Source organism: Nansenia antarctica (assembly GCF_963989245.1).
Source record: "Nansenia antarctica genome assembly, chromosome: 18".
Lineage (NCBI taxonomy): Eukaryota > Metazoa > Chordata > Actinopteri > Argentiniformes > Microstomatidae > Nansenia > Nansenia antarctica.
Window position 1 is genome coordinate 18197909 of NC_137691.1, and position 16818 is coordinate 18214726.

The window sequence follows — 16818 nt, forward strand, 5'->3', positions numbered from 1 at the left end:
CACGTTCAACCGCCTTGCACCACAAACAAGGGGTTAAACTCGTTTGCAAACTATGCAGTAAAAATGTGGAACGCCCTTCCTATAATCTTAAAGGAGTGCAAAACACTGCCCACCTTCAAAACCACTCTCAAAAAACATTTACAGGAGGCTGCAATCCGTAACTGGACCCTCTAAATCAAAAATCAGATTAAAAGACCCGAACTACCCACTGTACATACTTGTGTTTTGTCCCCCGCCCCCACCTGTGGTGTATGTCCCCACCTGTCCTACCCGCTGTACATACCTTATGCTTTGTTGTATTGTTCTTCCCATGATGGATGGATGTTTATCTTGTAGATAGTACTAGTTATTTGTCTGTATTATCTTGTAGATAGTACTAGGTTTTTTTGTCTGTCTTACATGTAACGATGAATTGAGAATCAAGGACCCCAATTGAAATAAGCCAGTGGCTTTCTTGGGTTTTTATCCTGTTAGTTGACCTTGTATGTAATATGTACTTTCATGTACCTACTTCTGCAAATCTTCTAATAAAGTTTTCAATCAATCAATCAAATAGTATGAACTCCCTAACTCTGTACTTTAGTATGAACTCCCTAACTCTGTACTTCAGTGGCGGGCGGTGCATTTCACACCTAGGCCTTCAGTGATGTCCGACACATTCCTACCTGAATTATTCTACCTCTTAATACCATCGTTATGACGCCATGGCTCTAGAAACTAGACAGAAACACAGTATAACTCTGTGTTACATCACCTTAACATAGTCAGACAAGTACAACAGAGTTATATTAATATTTCCGAAGCATTTGTAATCAATAAATCCGCATTTACAATGAAGAGTGTTAAACTAACATCTTTAAGATCGCTACATTACCCACGTCTGTCGTCTCGTTCACCATAATAGCGACAAAGGGTGCCTTTTTAATCTCCATTTTGATCTCTTCTCCCATCACTTCAGCAATAGCAAAAATCAGGTCGTTTTGTATTTTGCCTGACGTCCCAGTAAACACTTTGTTTGTGGACAGGTGGTAATGTAAATCTGGGTTGTTTTCAGCCAGAAAAGAAAGAAGCTCAACGTAGTTTCCTCTGTTTGTGGACTCGGCGCTTTTATCGTGTCCCCTAAATGAAAGTTATTGTTTACCCAAAAACAGGACACAATCGATCAGTATTATCGATCAGTCAACGGAGCTCCGTTTCCCTGCGCACTTTCAAAAGTTTCACATCTACCGGCATAGTTACGCATCTCAATAGTGAATATCAATAGTGCGTATCAATAGTGCGTATCAATAGTGCGTATCCAATCAAAAGACGTGCTGGGTGCTGACATCATTGAGCCTTACAGCAGGCGCCGTTGTTGCTTTTGCTCGCATCTACGTAGGTTTACTAGGTACGCCACAGGTTTTCTCGTTCCAACGTTAAGTTACAGGTCGGATTCGCGGCACCGTTTAACGTGCAGGCGGGCCGATTTTGGAGCCCCCTAGCAACACATTTTGATTGGATAAAAGCTCTAACATAAAGGCCAGCCCTCCAAATCTCAATCGGAGACTGGAAGCAGCGCAACCAAGAGGAAAGCTATGAAATGAAGAGAATAGACTATGGGGAATCATTAATACATATTTGTGGAAAAAATATATTAAAATAAAATGTATATTCTGATGATGTTTAGGCCAGCAGAGAAGGCCTTGCTGGCCCTGACGGCACACCACTGCTGTACTTCAGTATGAACTCCCTAACTCTGTACGTTAGTATGAACTCCCTAACTCTGTACTTTAGTATGAACTCCCTAACTCTGTACTTTAGTATGAACTCCCTAACTCTGTACGTTAGTATGAACTCCCTAACTCTGTACTTTAGTATGAACTCCCTAACTCTGTACTTTAGTATGAACTCCCTAACTCTGTACTTTAGTATGAACTCCCTAACTCTGTACTTTAGTATGAACTCCCTAACTCTGTACTTTAGAACCGTTGTTTCAAACTGTATCAAAATGGTCTCTTTTTCTTGGCTCTGTCATGCCAAAACCTGGCACTGCCAAATCCTGGCAGGGCCATCAACGATTCAGGAGCGAATTACGTGTGAAATTAGCATGATAGCAGGTGTTTTCATATAAAATGTTATATATTATAGCTGACTAGTGAGCCTGCATCAACCTTAATGCTATTCAAGTGCAAGAAGATTACAATTGTCTTCGTAGTTTAAGATACACACATTAATATGACGCTCCTCAATGTCAATGAAGAGTTTAATGACAAAGATGAAGAAGCCCTGCAGTGATACAAACAATAGAAGCATGAACTGAGACAGTATGCTAACTCTCACATCTGAATATAATACACTAATGATAATATAACTATATATATATATAATGTATAAAGTATAAGCAGGGTAAATGTACAATATGTAACTTAACCATAAACATTCGAATGACAGACTTACAGGAATTAGGTGGACAGCTTAATAGACAACCACCGTAACATGAACGTCTGAAACTAATCAACAATAATATGTCCGACTCCTAAATGAGCCGGGCAGCATAACAAGCGAAATACTGCCACCTAGTGGACGGCGGTATATCCTTCAAAAAACAATTTAACGTTCGAAAGGTTTAAATATCCTAACTGCCATCATAATTCCGTTAGCTTCTCCGTGGTCTTGTGGTTACGTCCGAGGACAATAGCGGTTCTGGCCTATTTTAAGGTCGCAGATACGAGACGGCACTATGAACTCGAGTGCGACCTGTACGTCAGAACCTTGATCTGGACCTGTACGTCAGAACCTTGATCTGGACCGTTGATCCATAACAATAAAGCTAGATCATCACCCAGCACACCGAGAAGCTACGTTTTTATATTTATTGACCGTGAACTGTCTTCTTAAAGCTACTTTATTGTGTGTTATCCATAGCCAATTTCAAGGTGTCAGCCATGTCATCTCAAGGTCGCCGGTTCGAATCCGGCTGCGGACATGTATTGTAACTGTCATAGAAAATAATCACTTTTCTTATTTTGTTTAATGTAAAAAGATTATTTATAGAAATGTATATGTTATTGTTGTACAATTATTGTTTATTTTGTTTATTTAAACTTTGTAATTGTGAGCTGTTGACGACACCTCACTGTTCACGACAACACCTCACTGTTGACGACACCTCACTGCTCACTGTTCAAGAAACGGTTTCCGTCACGGTCGGAAGAGAAGTTTTAGTTTGATGTTTAAGTCTGTATTTAACTATTCTAGCTACTCCTGAGGTTCTGAATAGAAGGCGCACACGGTATGTTGTTGTTTTGTTTGTTACTGTTTGACTGTGCATTTTGATTTGCCGTTTTCTCTAGTAATTTCTCACATGTATGTGATGTCGGAACGCCATGCCAGCTAGAGAGGTGGCTAGTATGTTGAGTGGGTAGTGTGCACACAAAATAAAGAACATCAGTATCAGAATCGTGGGTTGCTTGTCTATCAGAAGAACACCTTCGGGAGCAGTTATAGTGAAAAACGCATGGCATGGAGTGAAAACGTGGCCAAGCCTAGGACGAGTGAAAGAATCATCTCAACAGCCATGGACTGAGCACCGAGGCTCGCCAGCGTTCCTGCCAGGATAGAGCAAGACCTGCGTCCCTGAAAGACTCCATCGCCGCATTCCACGTGGAAGACCTGCCTACATATCCCAGCGTTCGTTGACGTGACTGTTTGCGCCATTTGAAGAATAAAAGACTGCCATTGCCAAGGACAGCCACAAGCAGGCAGTATTTCAACACCCTTGGACAATTGAGTAGCAATAAGTCATTACACCTTTGGGATACCAGGTCAGAATGTATCTTTTGAGTTTGGAAACAAAGTCTCTTCTATATTTGATGTTATACTAATAATACATGTAGAAAATGTAATTATTGCATATTGATAATTCTGTAAGTTGATCAGATAAATGTGTAACTTGTTTGATAATTGATAGTGTGCATTTCCCTATTGGTTCTATAGTTTGCCTTGTCATTTGGGATTGAAATAATATAGTTTCAAAGTAGTTAAGCAAAAATGGACCAGAGTATATCAGAAATGTGTACACTAGAGCAAATAATTATGTCTCTAGAAATTGAAAAGGCACAATTAAAGGAGAGATTAGATACCGAAATCGACGACTCAGAAATACAAACAATTGAAGATTGCATAAGGGAAATTGATGCAGATTTAGAAACAAATAAAGAAGGGCTCCAGGAGCTATCATCTGAATCTGAATCAGAGCTGAGGCGATCAGAAAGGGAAAGACGCCCAACAGAGAAAATGCTTGAGTTAAAAAAGAATGAGATAGCAAACAAAGAAAGAAAGTTTATGCGCACATATGTAAACTTCAAAGCAGAGGTTCAACTCATGAGATCTAAACTAAAGGAAGAACGCTCTAAAATTGAGTTAAGTGAAATGATCACAGCCGTAGACAAATATGACTCAGAACTAAAACAAGTATATGAGATTTTACGTGCTCTGGCCATTCCATCTCAAGATATAAAAAGGAAAATAGATAGCTGCACCTCAGTTACTACTGAAATAACTGCACTCCTTGAAAAGCGTTATACAGAAGCTGATATTAAGAAGTTTGATGCAGTGGATGCAAAAAAGGCTCTACAACAGTTACTCCAAAGAGAAGATGCTAGGTCAATTTATGGATCAACTGTGTCAAGAGATAGGCAGAGTAGTCATCAAGGAAGTCATGTCTCAGAGAAGAAGACAGATGTAGCGGCACGTTTGGCAGCAAAATGCGCTGAAGTAAACAGGGAAAGAGACGTCTCCACTCAAAAGATGGAGGTGCTAGCCCAGCAAGAGAGGTCAAAGATGGAGGTGCTAGCCCAGCAAGAGAGGTCAAAGAAGGAGGTGCTAGCCCAGCAAGAGAGGTCAAAGAAGGAGGTGCTAGCCCAGGAAGTGAGGTTGAAGGTGCTGGAAGATCAAAGGGACCTTGAAGCCATGGAGGCTGAATACAATGTGTATGCTGAAGAGGAATCAAAATGTAATGCTGAAATAGGAAATATTAAAGTAATAACCACTTGGCCTCCAACAAGTCAGCTTCCAATACAGCATGACAGTACTCCATGTGCTCAAGTTTCCCAAAGTGCTTCAGTCCCTCCTTGCTATGAAAGCAACCCAGAGCCAAAGGAGAATGAAGCCTCGATGCTTCATGCATTAAAGGAATCCCTGGCAATGACTAGACTTCCAGCACCAGAGCCGTTCATGTTCACAGGAGACCCACTTAAATTCATTGAATGGAGTAGTTGCTTCAAGGCTTTAATCGACACAAGCTGTACAAACCCAGCATATAGGATGTTCTATTTGAAAAAATACATAGGTGGGGAAGCACTTAGTGTGTTAGAAGGAACATTCTATAGAACTGATGCGGAAGCGTACACACAGGCTTGGGATGCCTTGAACAAGCGCTATGGCCACTCCTTCGTGGTCCAAAGAGCATTCCGGGGAAAGCTGAGTAGTTGGCCAAAGATTGGTCCAAGAGACTCGCTTAAACTAAGGGAGTTTAGTGACTTCCTCATCTCCTGCAAGAATGCAATGCCCCATGTACAAGGTCTAAAGGTTTTAGACGACTGTGAAGAAAACCAGAAGTTACTACTGAAACTTCCTGACTGGGCAACAAGCCGCTGGAACCGTTACGTCACTAGAGCACTGGATGAAGGAAAGCCATATCCAGGTTTCAAGGAGTTTTCGGACTTTGTGGCAGATGAGGCACGCATTGCATGCAATCCAGTTTCCTCCCTTCATGCATTAAAGCAGACAGATGAAAAACCAGAACAGAGGGAACAGAAGCGTCACAAAGCCAGCTCCATGGCGACGTCAACAAAGGTGTCACAAAAACCAAAAGCCCCTTCAAGGTACTCAAGTGCATCAGAAAGTAACACAGGTTTCAAAACCAGCCCTTCGGCCACTGAAAGCAATGGGCAATTAGAATGCATTTGCTGTCAAGAAAACCACTTCATATATAAATGTGAAACGTTTGCAGCAATGCCTCTGGAGGAAAAGAAAAGGTTTATCCTCGACAACAAAATGTGCTTCGGATGTCTCAGAGTTGGCCATGTCTCCAAAAACTGTAGAAAAAGAGCTACTTGCAATATTTGCAAGCGGAGCCATCCCTCTCCGCTTCATGAAGAACATGTGCAAGGAGAAAGACCAGAAGCACGTCCACCAAAGGAAAGTACTTCCACTGCCTTATGCAGCGTGGGAGTGGACAACAGTGATCGCACTTCAATGATTGTTCCGGTGTGGCTCTCTTGTGCAGCAAAAAACAGCCCTGAAACCTTAGTGTATGCATTACTGGACACACAGAGCAGTAATACATTTATTTACCAAGAGGTCTGTGAAAAGATACAAGCAGACACAGAACCAATCAAATTGAAGTTGTCAACAATGACTGACAGGGGTTCAATAGTGAACTGTCAAAGAGTGGTTGGGCTGAAAGTTAGAGGGTACATGTCACAAGAGTGCATCAAGCTACCACCCGCATACACTCAAGAATACATACCATTGGAGCAAAATAGTATACCCACTTGTGAAAGTGCGAAAGAGTGGACGCACCTTCTCAGCATAGCAGAAGATATGCCAGATCTGTTGAACTGTCCTGTAGGACTCCTAATTGGCTATGACTGTGCAAGGGCCGTGAAACCAAAACAAGTGATATCAGGGGAAGACTACGATCCATACGCAGTCAAGACGGATTTAGGCTGGAGCATAGTAGGATCAAAAACACCTCGCACAAGCTCAAGGGATGCGACAGGGTTCTGCCATCGTATTTCTGTAAAATAACTTCCGCCTATCACACCTGCCTCTGTGATTAAGGCATTGGAAACAGATTTCCTGGACACGAACCCCAAAGAAAAGAGCATATCCCAAGAAGATATTCAGTTCCTACAGCTCCTGAATGGGAAAGTTCAACACAACAAGGAAGGACACTTGGAAATGCCCCTACCCTTTAGAGAGCGTCCCCAGCTTCCGAACAACAAGCAGGTCGTTATAGCCAGATCAAAACATCTGAAAAGGAAACTAGAGAAAAGTCCCCAGTACAAAGAGGACTACGTGAAGTTCATGGACGGTGTTTTCAAGAATGGCGACGTAGAAGAAGCAGATATCTCACCAAAAGAGGGCAATACATGGTACATCCCACACCACGGCGTGTACCATCCTAGGAAGCCAGGTAAAATCAGAGTTGTATTTGACTGCTCTGCCAGATTTGAAGACACCTCTCTAAATGACCACCTTCTCACAGGACCTGATTTAACTAATACTCTGACTGGGGTGCTGTGTAGGTTTCGTGAGCACCAAATTGCAATCATCTGTGATGTGGAGAAGATGTTTCACCGCTTTCATGTCTCCCCAGAGGATCGTGATTTCTTGAGGTTCCTGTGGTGGGAACATGAACACAGAAAGAGAGCCTAAGGAATATTGCATGCGAGTGCATATTTTTGGAGCAGCATCATCTCCGGGATGTGCTAACTACGGCATGAAATATCTCGCAAGTGAATATGGAAAGGACTACCCACTGGCAGCAAGCTTCATTCAGAGAAATTTCTACGTGAATGACGGGCTTATCAGCGTTGAGTCAGTTGAGAAAGCCAACCAGCTGGTCAGTGAAGCAAGAGAAATCTGTGCGAAGGGAAAACTACACCTACACAAATTTGTATCCAACAGCAGAGAAGTCTTGGATGCAATTCCAAAGAGTGAATGTGCCAGTGTAGTGAAGGATGTTGATTTGAACTACATTGAGCTTCCCATGCAGAGTGTACTGGGAGTAAAATGGAACGTAGAGACGGATGTGTTCTCGTTCAATGTCGTCCTGGAGGAAAAGGCAGCCACACGGCGAGGAATCCTATCCACAGTTGCAAGTGTGTACGACCCTTTAGGATTTCTCGCTCCCTACATCTTGACTGGGAAAACAGTGCTTCAAGAGATGTGCAAGCGGGGTGTAGGATGGTGTGGTATTCTGTAGTAAGAAAGTAGTTAGGAAAAGAATGAGACCGGGAGACACGCAGCTGCTTTTCACTTCGCACGTTTATTCAACTCCGTCTTCTCCACATCCGTCAGTGCATACATCACTTCCGTCACTCCATACATCACTAGCATACTAGCGCCCACTGGCGGTATAAACAGGACACAACATTTCCTCCTTTTCAGGAATTACAGTACTCAAAGAATGCAATATTCTGTAGACTGGTGTCAGTACAATTGAAATAAAATGAAAACTAAGGAAATGAAAATGAATGAATCAGCAGAATGAATAACAACAATAAACAGTTTATGACAGTGAAACATGAAATGAACATTCACTTTTGTCATTGCATTGTAGGACCTTTTTTTACTAAGTTAGAACCGTGTTCTATCCTACCCTTTTAGTACGTTCTCTACGGCACAAAGTCTACCAGCCACCTAGGTGGGTTTCTGACTCTCAGGTTCCTTCTTGGACCTGGTTCATTAAACACATTCTCTGTCTCGGGCACCATGAACTCCTCTAGCTCAATCTCCTTTTCACCACTGGTGCCAGACAGAGCATCCTTGGGGAAGCGTGTAAGCTTGGATGCATTCCATTTTCGACCATCACTGAGCAGGTATGTATTCTGTCCTGCTTTACTAACTACTGTCAGCGGTTCTGTGAATCTTGATGATCCCTTTTTTACATGCTCCGGTCTGCGGACACGTACGGTGTCATTCACTTGGAACATGGGCACTTTCGCTCCCCTCATTCTGTCTGTGTACTCCTTACTCTCCTGTTGCTTGCGTCTCACTGTCTCCTGCACTTTCTCATGTGACTTAATTTGTTGTGATACAGGGAGGACATTTAGTTTTGTACGCATCTTTCTGTTCCTCAGCAACTCAAAGGGAGTAGCTCCTGTAGTAGCATGCGGCGTAGCGCGATAGTTCAGTAAGAACTCTGTTACTGCATGTTTCCATGGCTTGTGCATTCTCTCAGCCGTCTGAATACACTCTTTGAGAACTCGATTAAATCTCTCAATAGCCCCGTTGGCTCTTGGATAATAAACACTGGAACGCAGGTGCTTTATCTCTCTCTCTCCCAGAAAGCTTGCAAAAGCATGGGAGGTAAACTGACATCCGTTGTCAGAGACCAGGAAGGAAGGGTTACCTTCACGACTAAACACTGTAGTCAAGAAGCTAATAACCGCCTCTGTAGTTACAGTAGAGACAAACGCCACCTCTGGCCACTTACTGTAATAGTCTGTGAGTGTAATAGCATAACGGCAGTCCCATGTCGCACAGTCAAAGGGACCAACAATGTCAATGGCCACCTTCTCCCATGGTCCACCTGGCAGTTCCACTGGGGTAAGTGGTGCAGGCGCAGTTTTGGCTGTTTTGTCATTGTATTGACAGGGTACACATGAGCCTACTAATGTCTGGACACATCTGTCCATTTGCGGCCACCAATATAGCTCTCGTAGTCTCTGTTTAGTACGCACTATTCCCTGATGCGCTTCATGAGCTAAATTTACAACTTTAGACCGTAGTGTAGTAGGAACCACCACACGGTCGGGGCCTCTCATGACAAGTAGTTCATCCACAGCCAGTTCATCTCTCACTCTAAAATATGGAGCAAGTTCCTTTGTCACATTCTTACTGCATTTTGGCCAACCTTTCTGTATCTGCTGTCTCAGTTGAGTCAGTTCAGGACAGGCCTCACAGGCAGCAGTGAACTCGGTCACAGATATGGCATGTGAGGAACCTGTGAACACAGTAGCCACCATGTCTGGCTCCTCCTCCACCTCTCCTGTCGAAGGCAGAGGGAGTCTGGACAAGCAGTCAGCAGTCACATTACGTTTCCCTGGATGGTAAGTGACATCATAAGTAAAGCATAGTAGACGTGCAGACCATCTCGCTATTCTCAGACCTGCGCGACCCGTACCCCTGGAAGTGAGTAGGGTTGTCAACGCTTGGTGGTCTGTGCGTAGGACAAAACGATGTCCCCACAGGTAGGTTCTCCACCTTTCCACCGCCCAAACGCATGCCAGCGCCTCACGCTCGACGGTAGAGTACTTTCTCTCTGCAGGAGAAAGTGTCCTGGACGCAAAAGCTATGGTTCTCTCTGTATTGTCTGGGTGAATCTGGCTCATTACAGCCCCCAATCCATAGTTAGAAGCATCGGTAGTGACATAAGTAGGTAACTCAGGATCATACAATGCTAAGGTAGGACTCTCAGTAATCAGTCTCTTAACCTCAGTAAAACTGTACTCTGCATCCGCTGTCCATTCAAACTTAGTGTCAGTAGATTCCCTGAGTGTAGCACGTAGCGGTTCCACCACAGTAGAGAAGTCAGGTATGAATTTACTATACCACGATGCAAGTCCTAGGAAGGACCGCAGGGAGGATGTGTCGTGCGGGGCAGGCGCGTTCACCACAGCACTGACCCCGTCTTGGTCAGGATGAAGACCATCTTTGGACACAGTGTGGCCCAGGAAGCGCAGAGCTTTCTGGTTGAACTTACACTTGTGCATGTTCAGTTTAAGTCCCACTTCATTTAGAGCATGTAGCACTCTCCGTAGGCTGACATCGTGATCCTGCTGTGTGACGCCGTAGCAAATCACATCATCCAGGTAGGCCTGTACGCCTGGCAGGCCTGTCAGTACTGTCGACATCATTTTCTGAAAAGCTGAAGGAGCAGAAGCGAGGCCAAATGGCACTCGGCAGAAACGAAAGAGACCCTCATGCGTGATAAACGCAGTTAAATCACGGCTATCTGGATGCAATGGCAACTGGTGATAAGCAGAGGCTAAGTCTATAGTAGAAAAGACTGTGGCTCCACGGAGCTCAGCGAACAGTTCATCCATGTGCGGTAAGGGATGACAGTCACTGATGATTGCCTTATTAGGTTCTCTGAGGTCAACACACAGGCGAGGCTTTCCTCCCCCCTTTCTCTGGGTCACAACTATAGGGGAAACCCATGGAGATGCATCTATACGTTCTATAACGCCTTTTTCCTGTAGCTCTGCGAGCTCATCGGTCACAGCCTGCCTCACTGAGAACGGAAGCCTCCTCAGTTTCTGCTGTACTGGCACAGCATCTGGTTTAACCTGTATTTTGTGCATAAAACCTTTTGCACACCCTAACTCCTGTACTAGAACCTCTGGTTCGGTCTGTGGAGTGGTACTCTGTACAGTAGGTGCTCGGAGCACAGTAGGAGAGCTAGCAGGGCTAACAGTAATAATTTTGTTACCCTCAATGCACATCTGCAATGCTACAAATAAATCTAGTCCCAGCAATGCATTTCCTGATTCAACCACTATCAATGAACCTGTAACTGAATGTCCATTATGAACAACTGTAGCATGCATGCAACCTTTAACAGGAATTTTCTCTCTGGAGTAAGTAAGCAGATTCACTGTAGGCTCAGCAAGGACACATGTATGGAAAAGTGTCTGGTAAGTACTCTCTGGAATAATAGAAACAGATGAGCCTGTATCCACTATCAGCTCAACATCATGGGAATGATAATTTGCATCAACTCGTACAGTACACATAATTTTATCATTCACGACGGCCCCCTGCATGTAAAGCACAGTAACGTCATTCACCACTACCTCACGCACCTCTTTTTGAGCCGATCTACACACCTTGGAAAAATGTCCAACTTTTCTGCATGTATTGCAAGTCACCTTAACCGCCGGACATGTAGGCTTGTTAGCTAAGTGTCCTGTGGATCCGCATCGGAAGCAGGCGCGCTGGCTGTAGACCGTAGTAGCTGGCTGTAGACCGTAGACTGGCTGGCTGTAGACCGTGGCAGGTGCAGTCGTCGTCGGAGCTTTCTTCTTGCCCTTGTCGAACCTCCTCCTCGTCGGCTGTTTCTCGATGGCTCTCACCGAAGCTGTAGCTCCAGAGAGAACGTTGGAGTTCCGTAGTCCAGCCTCAATTTGTAAGGCCATTGAAGTAGCTTTGTCCAGAGACAAGTCCGATTCAAGCAAAAGTCTGTCTCGTATGCGTGTATTAGCAACACGCTCAATCAGTTGATCACGAATCATTTGTTCCTCCATGGCACCAAATTCACAAGCTGCAGCTAGCTCGCGTAATGAAGCAAGGAACTGATTAACCGTCTCGTCAGGACCCTGAGCTCTCTGTCGAAATTTGTGACGCTCAGCAATCACATTCACCTTAGGAACAAAGTACTTTTTCAGTCCATCCACGGCAGAAGTGTAGGTAACACCCGTATCCTTTAGAGTGTAGAACAGTCTTTGTCCTTCGGTCCCAAGTGCATGGAGAAGGACCGCGCGCTTTCTTTCCTCCGGCCATTTTTCTCCGGTAGCATCAATTACGAGCATGTAATTTTCAAACATTGTCAACCAAGTAGGAAAAGAAATAGCAGGTTCGCCTGGCACAGGCATGAACGGTGTAGGTAAGGGTACGGAAATAGCCATCCTCGTCGCCATAAATTTGGTATTCTGTAGTAAGAAAGTAGTTAGGAAAAGAATGAGACCGGGAGACACGCAGCTGCTTTTCACTTCGCACGTTTATTCAACTCCGTCTTCTCCACATCCGTCAGTGCATACATCACTTCCGTCACTCCATACATCACTAGCATACTAGCGCCCACTGGCGGTATAAACAGGACACAACAGATGGGATGAACCTCTTCCCCCTGAACTGAAGCCAAGATGGGAAACATGGCTCCGTGACTTGGAGAACCTTCCGAAAATCGAGATACCAAGATGCTACATTCCCGAGAACCTGGGCACAATCCAAAAAATGGAGCTGCATCATTTCTCAGATGCCAGCAACAACGGTTATGGGCAATGCTCATATATCAGGATTGTTGCTGAAGAACAAGTGCATTGTGCACTGGTCATGGGTAAGGCCAGGGTGGCACCCACACATGTTGTCACCATACCACGCCTTGAGCTCACTGCAGCTACAGTCTCTGCTGCAGTAAGCAACACTCTTAGAGAAGAGCTTGAATTGAAAATAGATGAGGAATTTTTCTGGACAGATTCACAGGTAGTGCTCGGATATATCAAGAACGAAGCCCGGCGCTTTCATGTTTTTGTTGCTAATCGCGTCCAGAGAATAAGAGACATCACAGATCCTAAACAATGGTTCTACGTTGAAACAAGTCAAAATCAGGCAGACCATGCATCTAGGGGTCTCAAGGTGGCAGATCTGATGTATTCAAATTGGCTCACAGGTCCAAAGTTCCTATGGGAACGAGACATTGTCACAAACCAAAGATCTCCAGAGCTTCTTGTAGGTGACCCAGAGGTAAAAGTCCTGAAAACAGATGTCATTGAAAGAGAAAGCTTCCTCGAAAGGTTGTCAAGACTCTCAGATTGGAATACAGCCCTCAATGTTATTGCTCGAATTCAACGACTGGTGAATAAAGACCGGACAGGGCCCATTAGTGTTGAGGAAAGACAACTAGCCGCTGTTGCGCTCATCAAAGCAGCACAAGGAGAAGCCTTTGAAAAGGAGCTGAAATGGCTTAGTCAAAAATCTGACAAACTACCAAAAACTCACCGGATATCCTAACTTGATCCTATCATTGAAGAAGGTCTGCTCAGGGTTGGAGGGCGGTTGAGAAAGTCTTCCGCTTCGTTTGAGTTGAAGCATCCAGTAATCCTTCCTAAGGAAAGCATTGTCACACAACTAATACTTGACCACTGTCACAAGAAAACTCAACACCAAGGCCGTGGGCAAACGTTGAACGAACTCAGGGGCAACGGATATTATTATTACATTTTTTTTTTTTTGTTGCTGTTTTTTTATGACACAATTACATTTTTCATACAAACAAACAAACAAACAAACAAAAAGACTTCGTTTTTAAAAAAAGAGAGAATAACTTTATGATTTTTCAATCAGATCGAAGAGATCAACAGGAGGATGTGTGTGTGTGGGGGGGAAGCTCAACACTCGTTCACTCTGCCAATAAAACAATGTAGAGAACAAACCAGGCTTTGACAGGGGTGGAGCTTTGACAGGGTTGGGGGCTTTAAATACGGGGTGAGGGGGTAGATCCGGGAGGGGGGGGTAGATACAGGGTGGCGGGGTACATGACACTTTTAGTATAGGCCTCCGGTCTGTTGCTGGAAAACATCGATTGTATCTTCATCCTCCATTTCCAACTGTGCAGGTGTGTCCGTCTCCTTGATTGGCTGTCCGTCGAACCTGAACCGGATCCGTGTCATGGTCAATCCCTGTCTTTCACAGTAGGCCTTCATCAGCTTGCTGAGCGGCGTGTGTCTCTTGATCTTGAAACGGACCACAGACCCGTCCTGTCCGGCCACCTTCAGGTTGATGTGGTCGTTGTTCTCCGTCTTCACTCCCTCCTCTGGATGCACTGTGTTACGGTCTCCTCCCTCCACTGCTGTCTTGTTCTGATTGTGTTGCAGGATGGCAGTGGGGAGAGGAGGCCTGATTGGCTGATGTAGCACACCTGTGGCTATTTAGGTTGTGCATTGGGGATCAGTCTCTCTCTCTCTCTCCATACAGGTTATGCTTTTTGACTCCTTTGTTAGTGGCAAACGTTTTGTTCCTTTGTTTACACCTTACAACATTCCACATTACAGATCACTCACCCACACCCTACACAACTGATAAACTGACTATCACATCCCATTTCTAAATTACCTTTTGTTTTAGTTATTAATAAAATAATCATTTATCTTTACCCTCGACTTGTCTCCCTATTTTGTCACTTACTCTGAGCCGGGTTAGTGACAAATGGGGGCTCGGCCGTCGGATTTAGTTGTTGTAGGACCTTTTGTTGTAGTTTGGTTAGCGCTCTTTGTTTGATAGTTTCAGTGATTTGGGTTGGTTGTTCTTTGGTTGGTTCTTTGTTAAATTGGTTAGTTCGTTGGTTCGTTGTTCTTTGGTTGGTTCTTTGTTAAGCGCTAAAACATTTGGCAGATAAGTTGGGTATGGTTTTGTGTTGATGCTGTGGCATCTTAGTTACCTTTCTGTTGTGATTTGTGCCAACAGTTATTTGTGTTTGTTTGTGTGCTGGGGGAGAGAGAGGACTACGGTTTGTCTCCAGACACTTGCCCAGGCTAGAGACGCCATTTGCTCTACTATCTGTTGGGACACCTAAGTAGGAGTGTGGTTGTTCCTTGTGCAGTGGTGAGAGATTTAGGAGCTGATGCCTTCTACCCCATGTTAGGCATAGCGGCGTATTTCCTTTGGGGAGTGCGTTGGGCTTTTGTTGTTTTTTTAATTATTTTTGTGTGGTAACCGTGGTTAGAGCAGTGGTCTCGGGGGCATCGCCGTAGCACGGGGGAGTATGCCAGCGTGCTGGTTACTTGTTCCGTGTTAGCGGTATTGAGTGCGTAATTACCCACCACGAAGCCACACGAAGACTACGAAGACTAGGGTTGAGCTATCTAGGATTTGGGGAAGCTCCGTTGAATATCTCCATTGCTGCGCTCGGTGCGACTGCGACTGCTACTGTTTTGTGTGCTTCAACAGGTGGGGAGGCATTTGTTGTTATAGTAGTTACGTGCACATTAATCATGGCTTCTATTGTCGAAGAGTTCATGCAGAAACCATCAGTGGAGTTGTTAGAGAGATGTAGTAAGGACCAACTTTTGAAAATCGCGGATCTCCATAAGATTGAAATAAGTAAAACTGTTAGCCGTCTCAAGGAGACTTTAAGAACGGTCGTGATGGATAATCTGATTCAAGCTGGTATCCTGGAGGAATCCCTGTGGCTAACCCTTACGCCTGTCCCAACTCCCGTGAGTAGTAATTTGACTTTTGACCAACAGAAGGAGTTGTTGTTGTTGCAGCAAGAGCATGAGAAAAGCAGGCAAGAGCATTAGAAAAGCAGGCAAGAGCATGAGAAAAGCTTAGAACGTGCTAAATTAGAATTACAGTGGGAGCATCTTAAGTTAATTAAAGAGGGTAAAAATGTCGGGGGGTTTTCTCTCTATGATCCCGACCCCGCTAGGGAACGTGTGGGTCACCATTTTGATATTTCTACTAACCTAAAGCTTGTGCCTAAGTTCAATGAGCGAGACCGTGACTCGTTTTTTTTACTATTTGAGCGAGTGGCTGAGGTTAGACGTTGGTCTGATTCAGACCGCATCTTGCTCCTACAGAGCGTGATTACGGGTGGAGCCCAGGAGGCCTACTCTGTTCTGAGTAGGACTGACTGTAGGGAGGGACTATTCCTTAGTTAAAGCTGCAATCTTGCGTGCTTATCAATTGGTTCCGGAAGCGTACCGCCAACGTTTTAGAACTGCAAAGCGGCGTAACGAGCAATCTCATGTTGATTTTGTCCGTGAGTTGACGTTACAGTTTGATCGGTGGTGCTCTGCCTCATCTGTTACCAGCTATGAGGAGTTGTCAGTTAATTGTGTTGGAGCAGTTCAGAGATTCTGTTCCTGAGCACCTTGCTGTATATCTTGGTGAACGCGAGGTGTGTACAGCTTCTGAGGCAGCAGTGTTAGCTGATAACTTTGTTTTGACGCACAACGGCAGGTTGGGGGAGCTACGTGCTCGTGACTGGGACCGTATTGATTGATTGATTGAAAACTTTATTAGAAGATTTGCAGAAGTAGGTACATGAAAGTACATATTACATACAAGGTCAACTAACAGGATAAAAACCCAAGAAAGCCACTGGCTTATTTCAATTGGGGTCCTTGATACTCAATTCATCGTTACATGTAAGACAGACAAAAAAACTAGTACTATCTACAAGATAATACAGACAAATAACTATTACTATCTACAAGATAAACATACATCCATCATGGGAAGAACAATACAACAAAACATAAGGTATGTACAGCGGGTAGGACAGGTGGGGACATACACCACAGGTGGGGGCGGGGGACAAAACAC

General features: G+C 44.4%; 1 protein-coding gene across 1 annotated transcript; it reads right to left on the reverse strand.

The window, feature by feature from the left end:
- Positions 1 to 14036: 14036 nt before the first annotated feature.
- On the reverse strand, positions 14037 to 15484 carry LOC308173051 (small ubiquitin-related modifier 2-like; the record flags this gene model as incomplete). Its single annotated transcript, XM_080548017.1, has 2 exons — positions 14037 to 14351; positions 15470 to 15484. 2 exons carry the CDS (start codon positions 15482 to 15484, stop codon positions 14037 to 14039), a joined length of 330 nt encoding a protein of 109 aa, XP_080404143.1.
- Positions 15485 to 16818: the final 1334 nt, after the last annotated feature.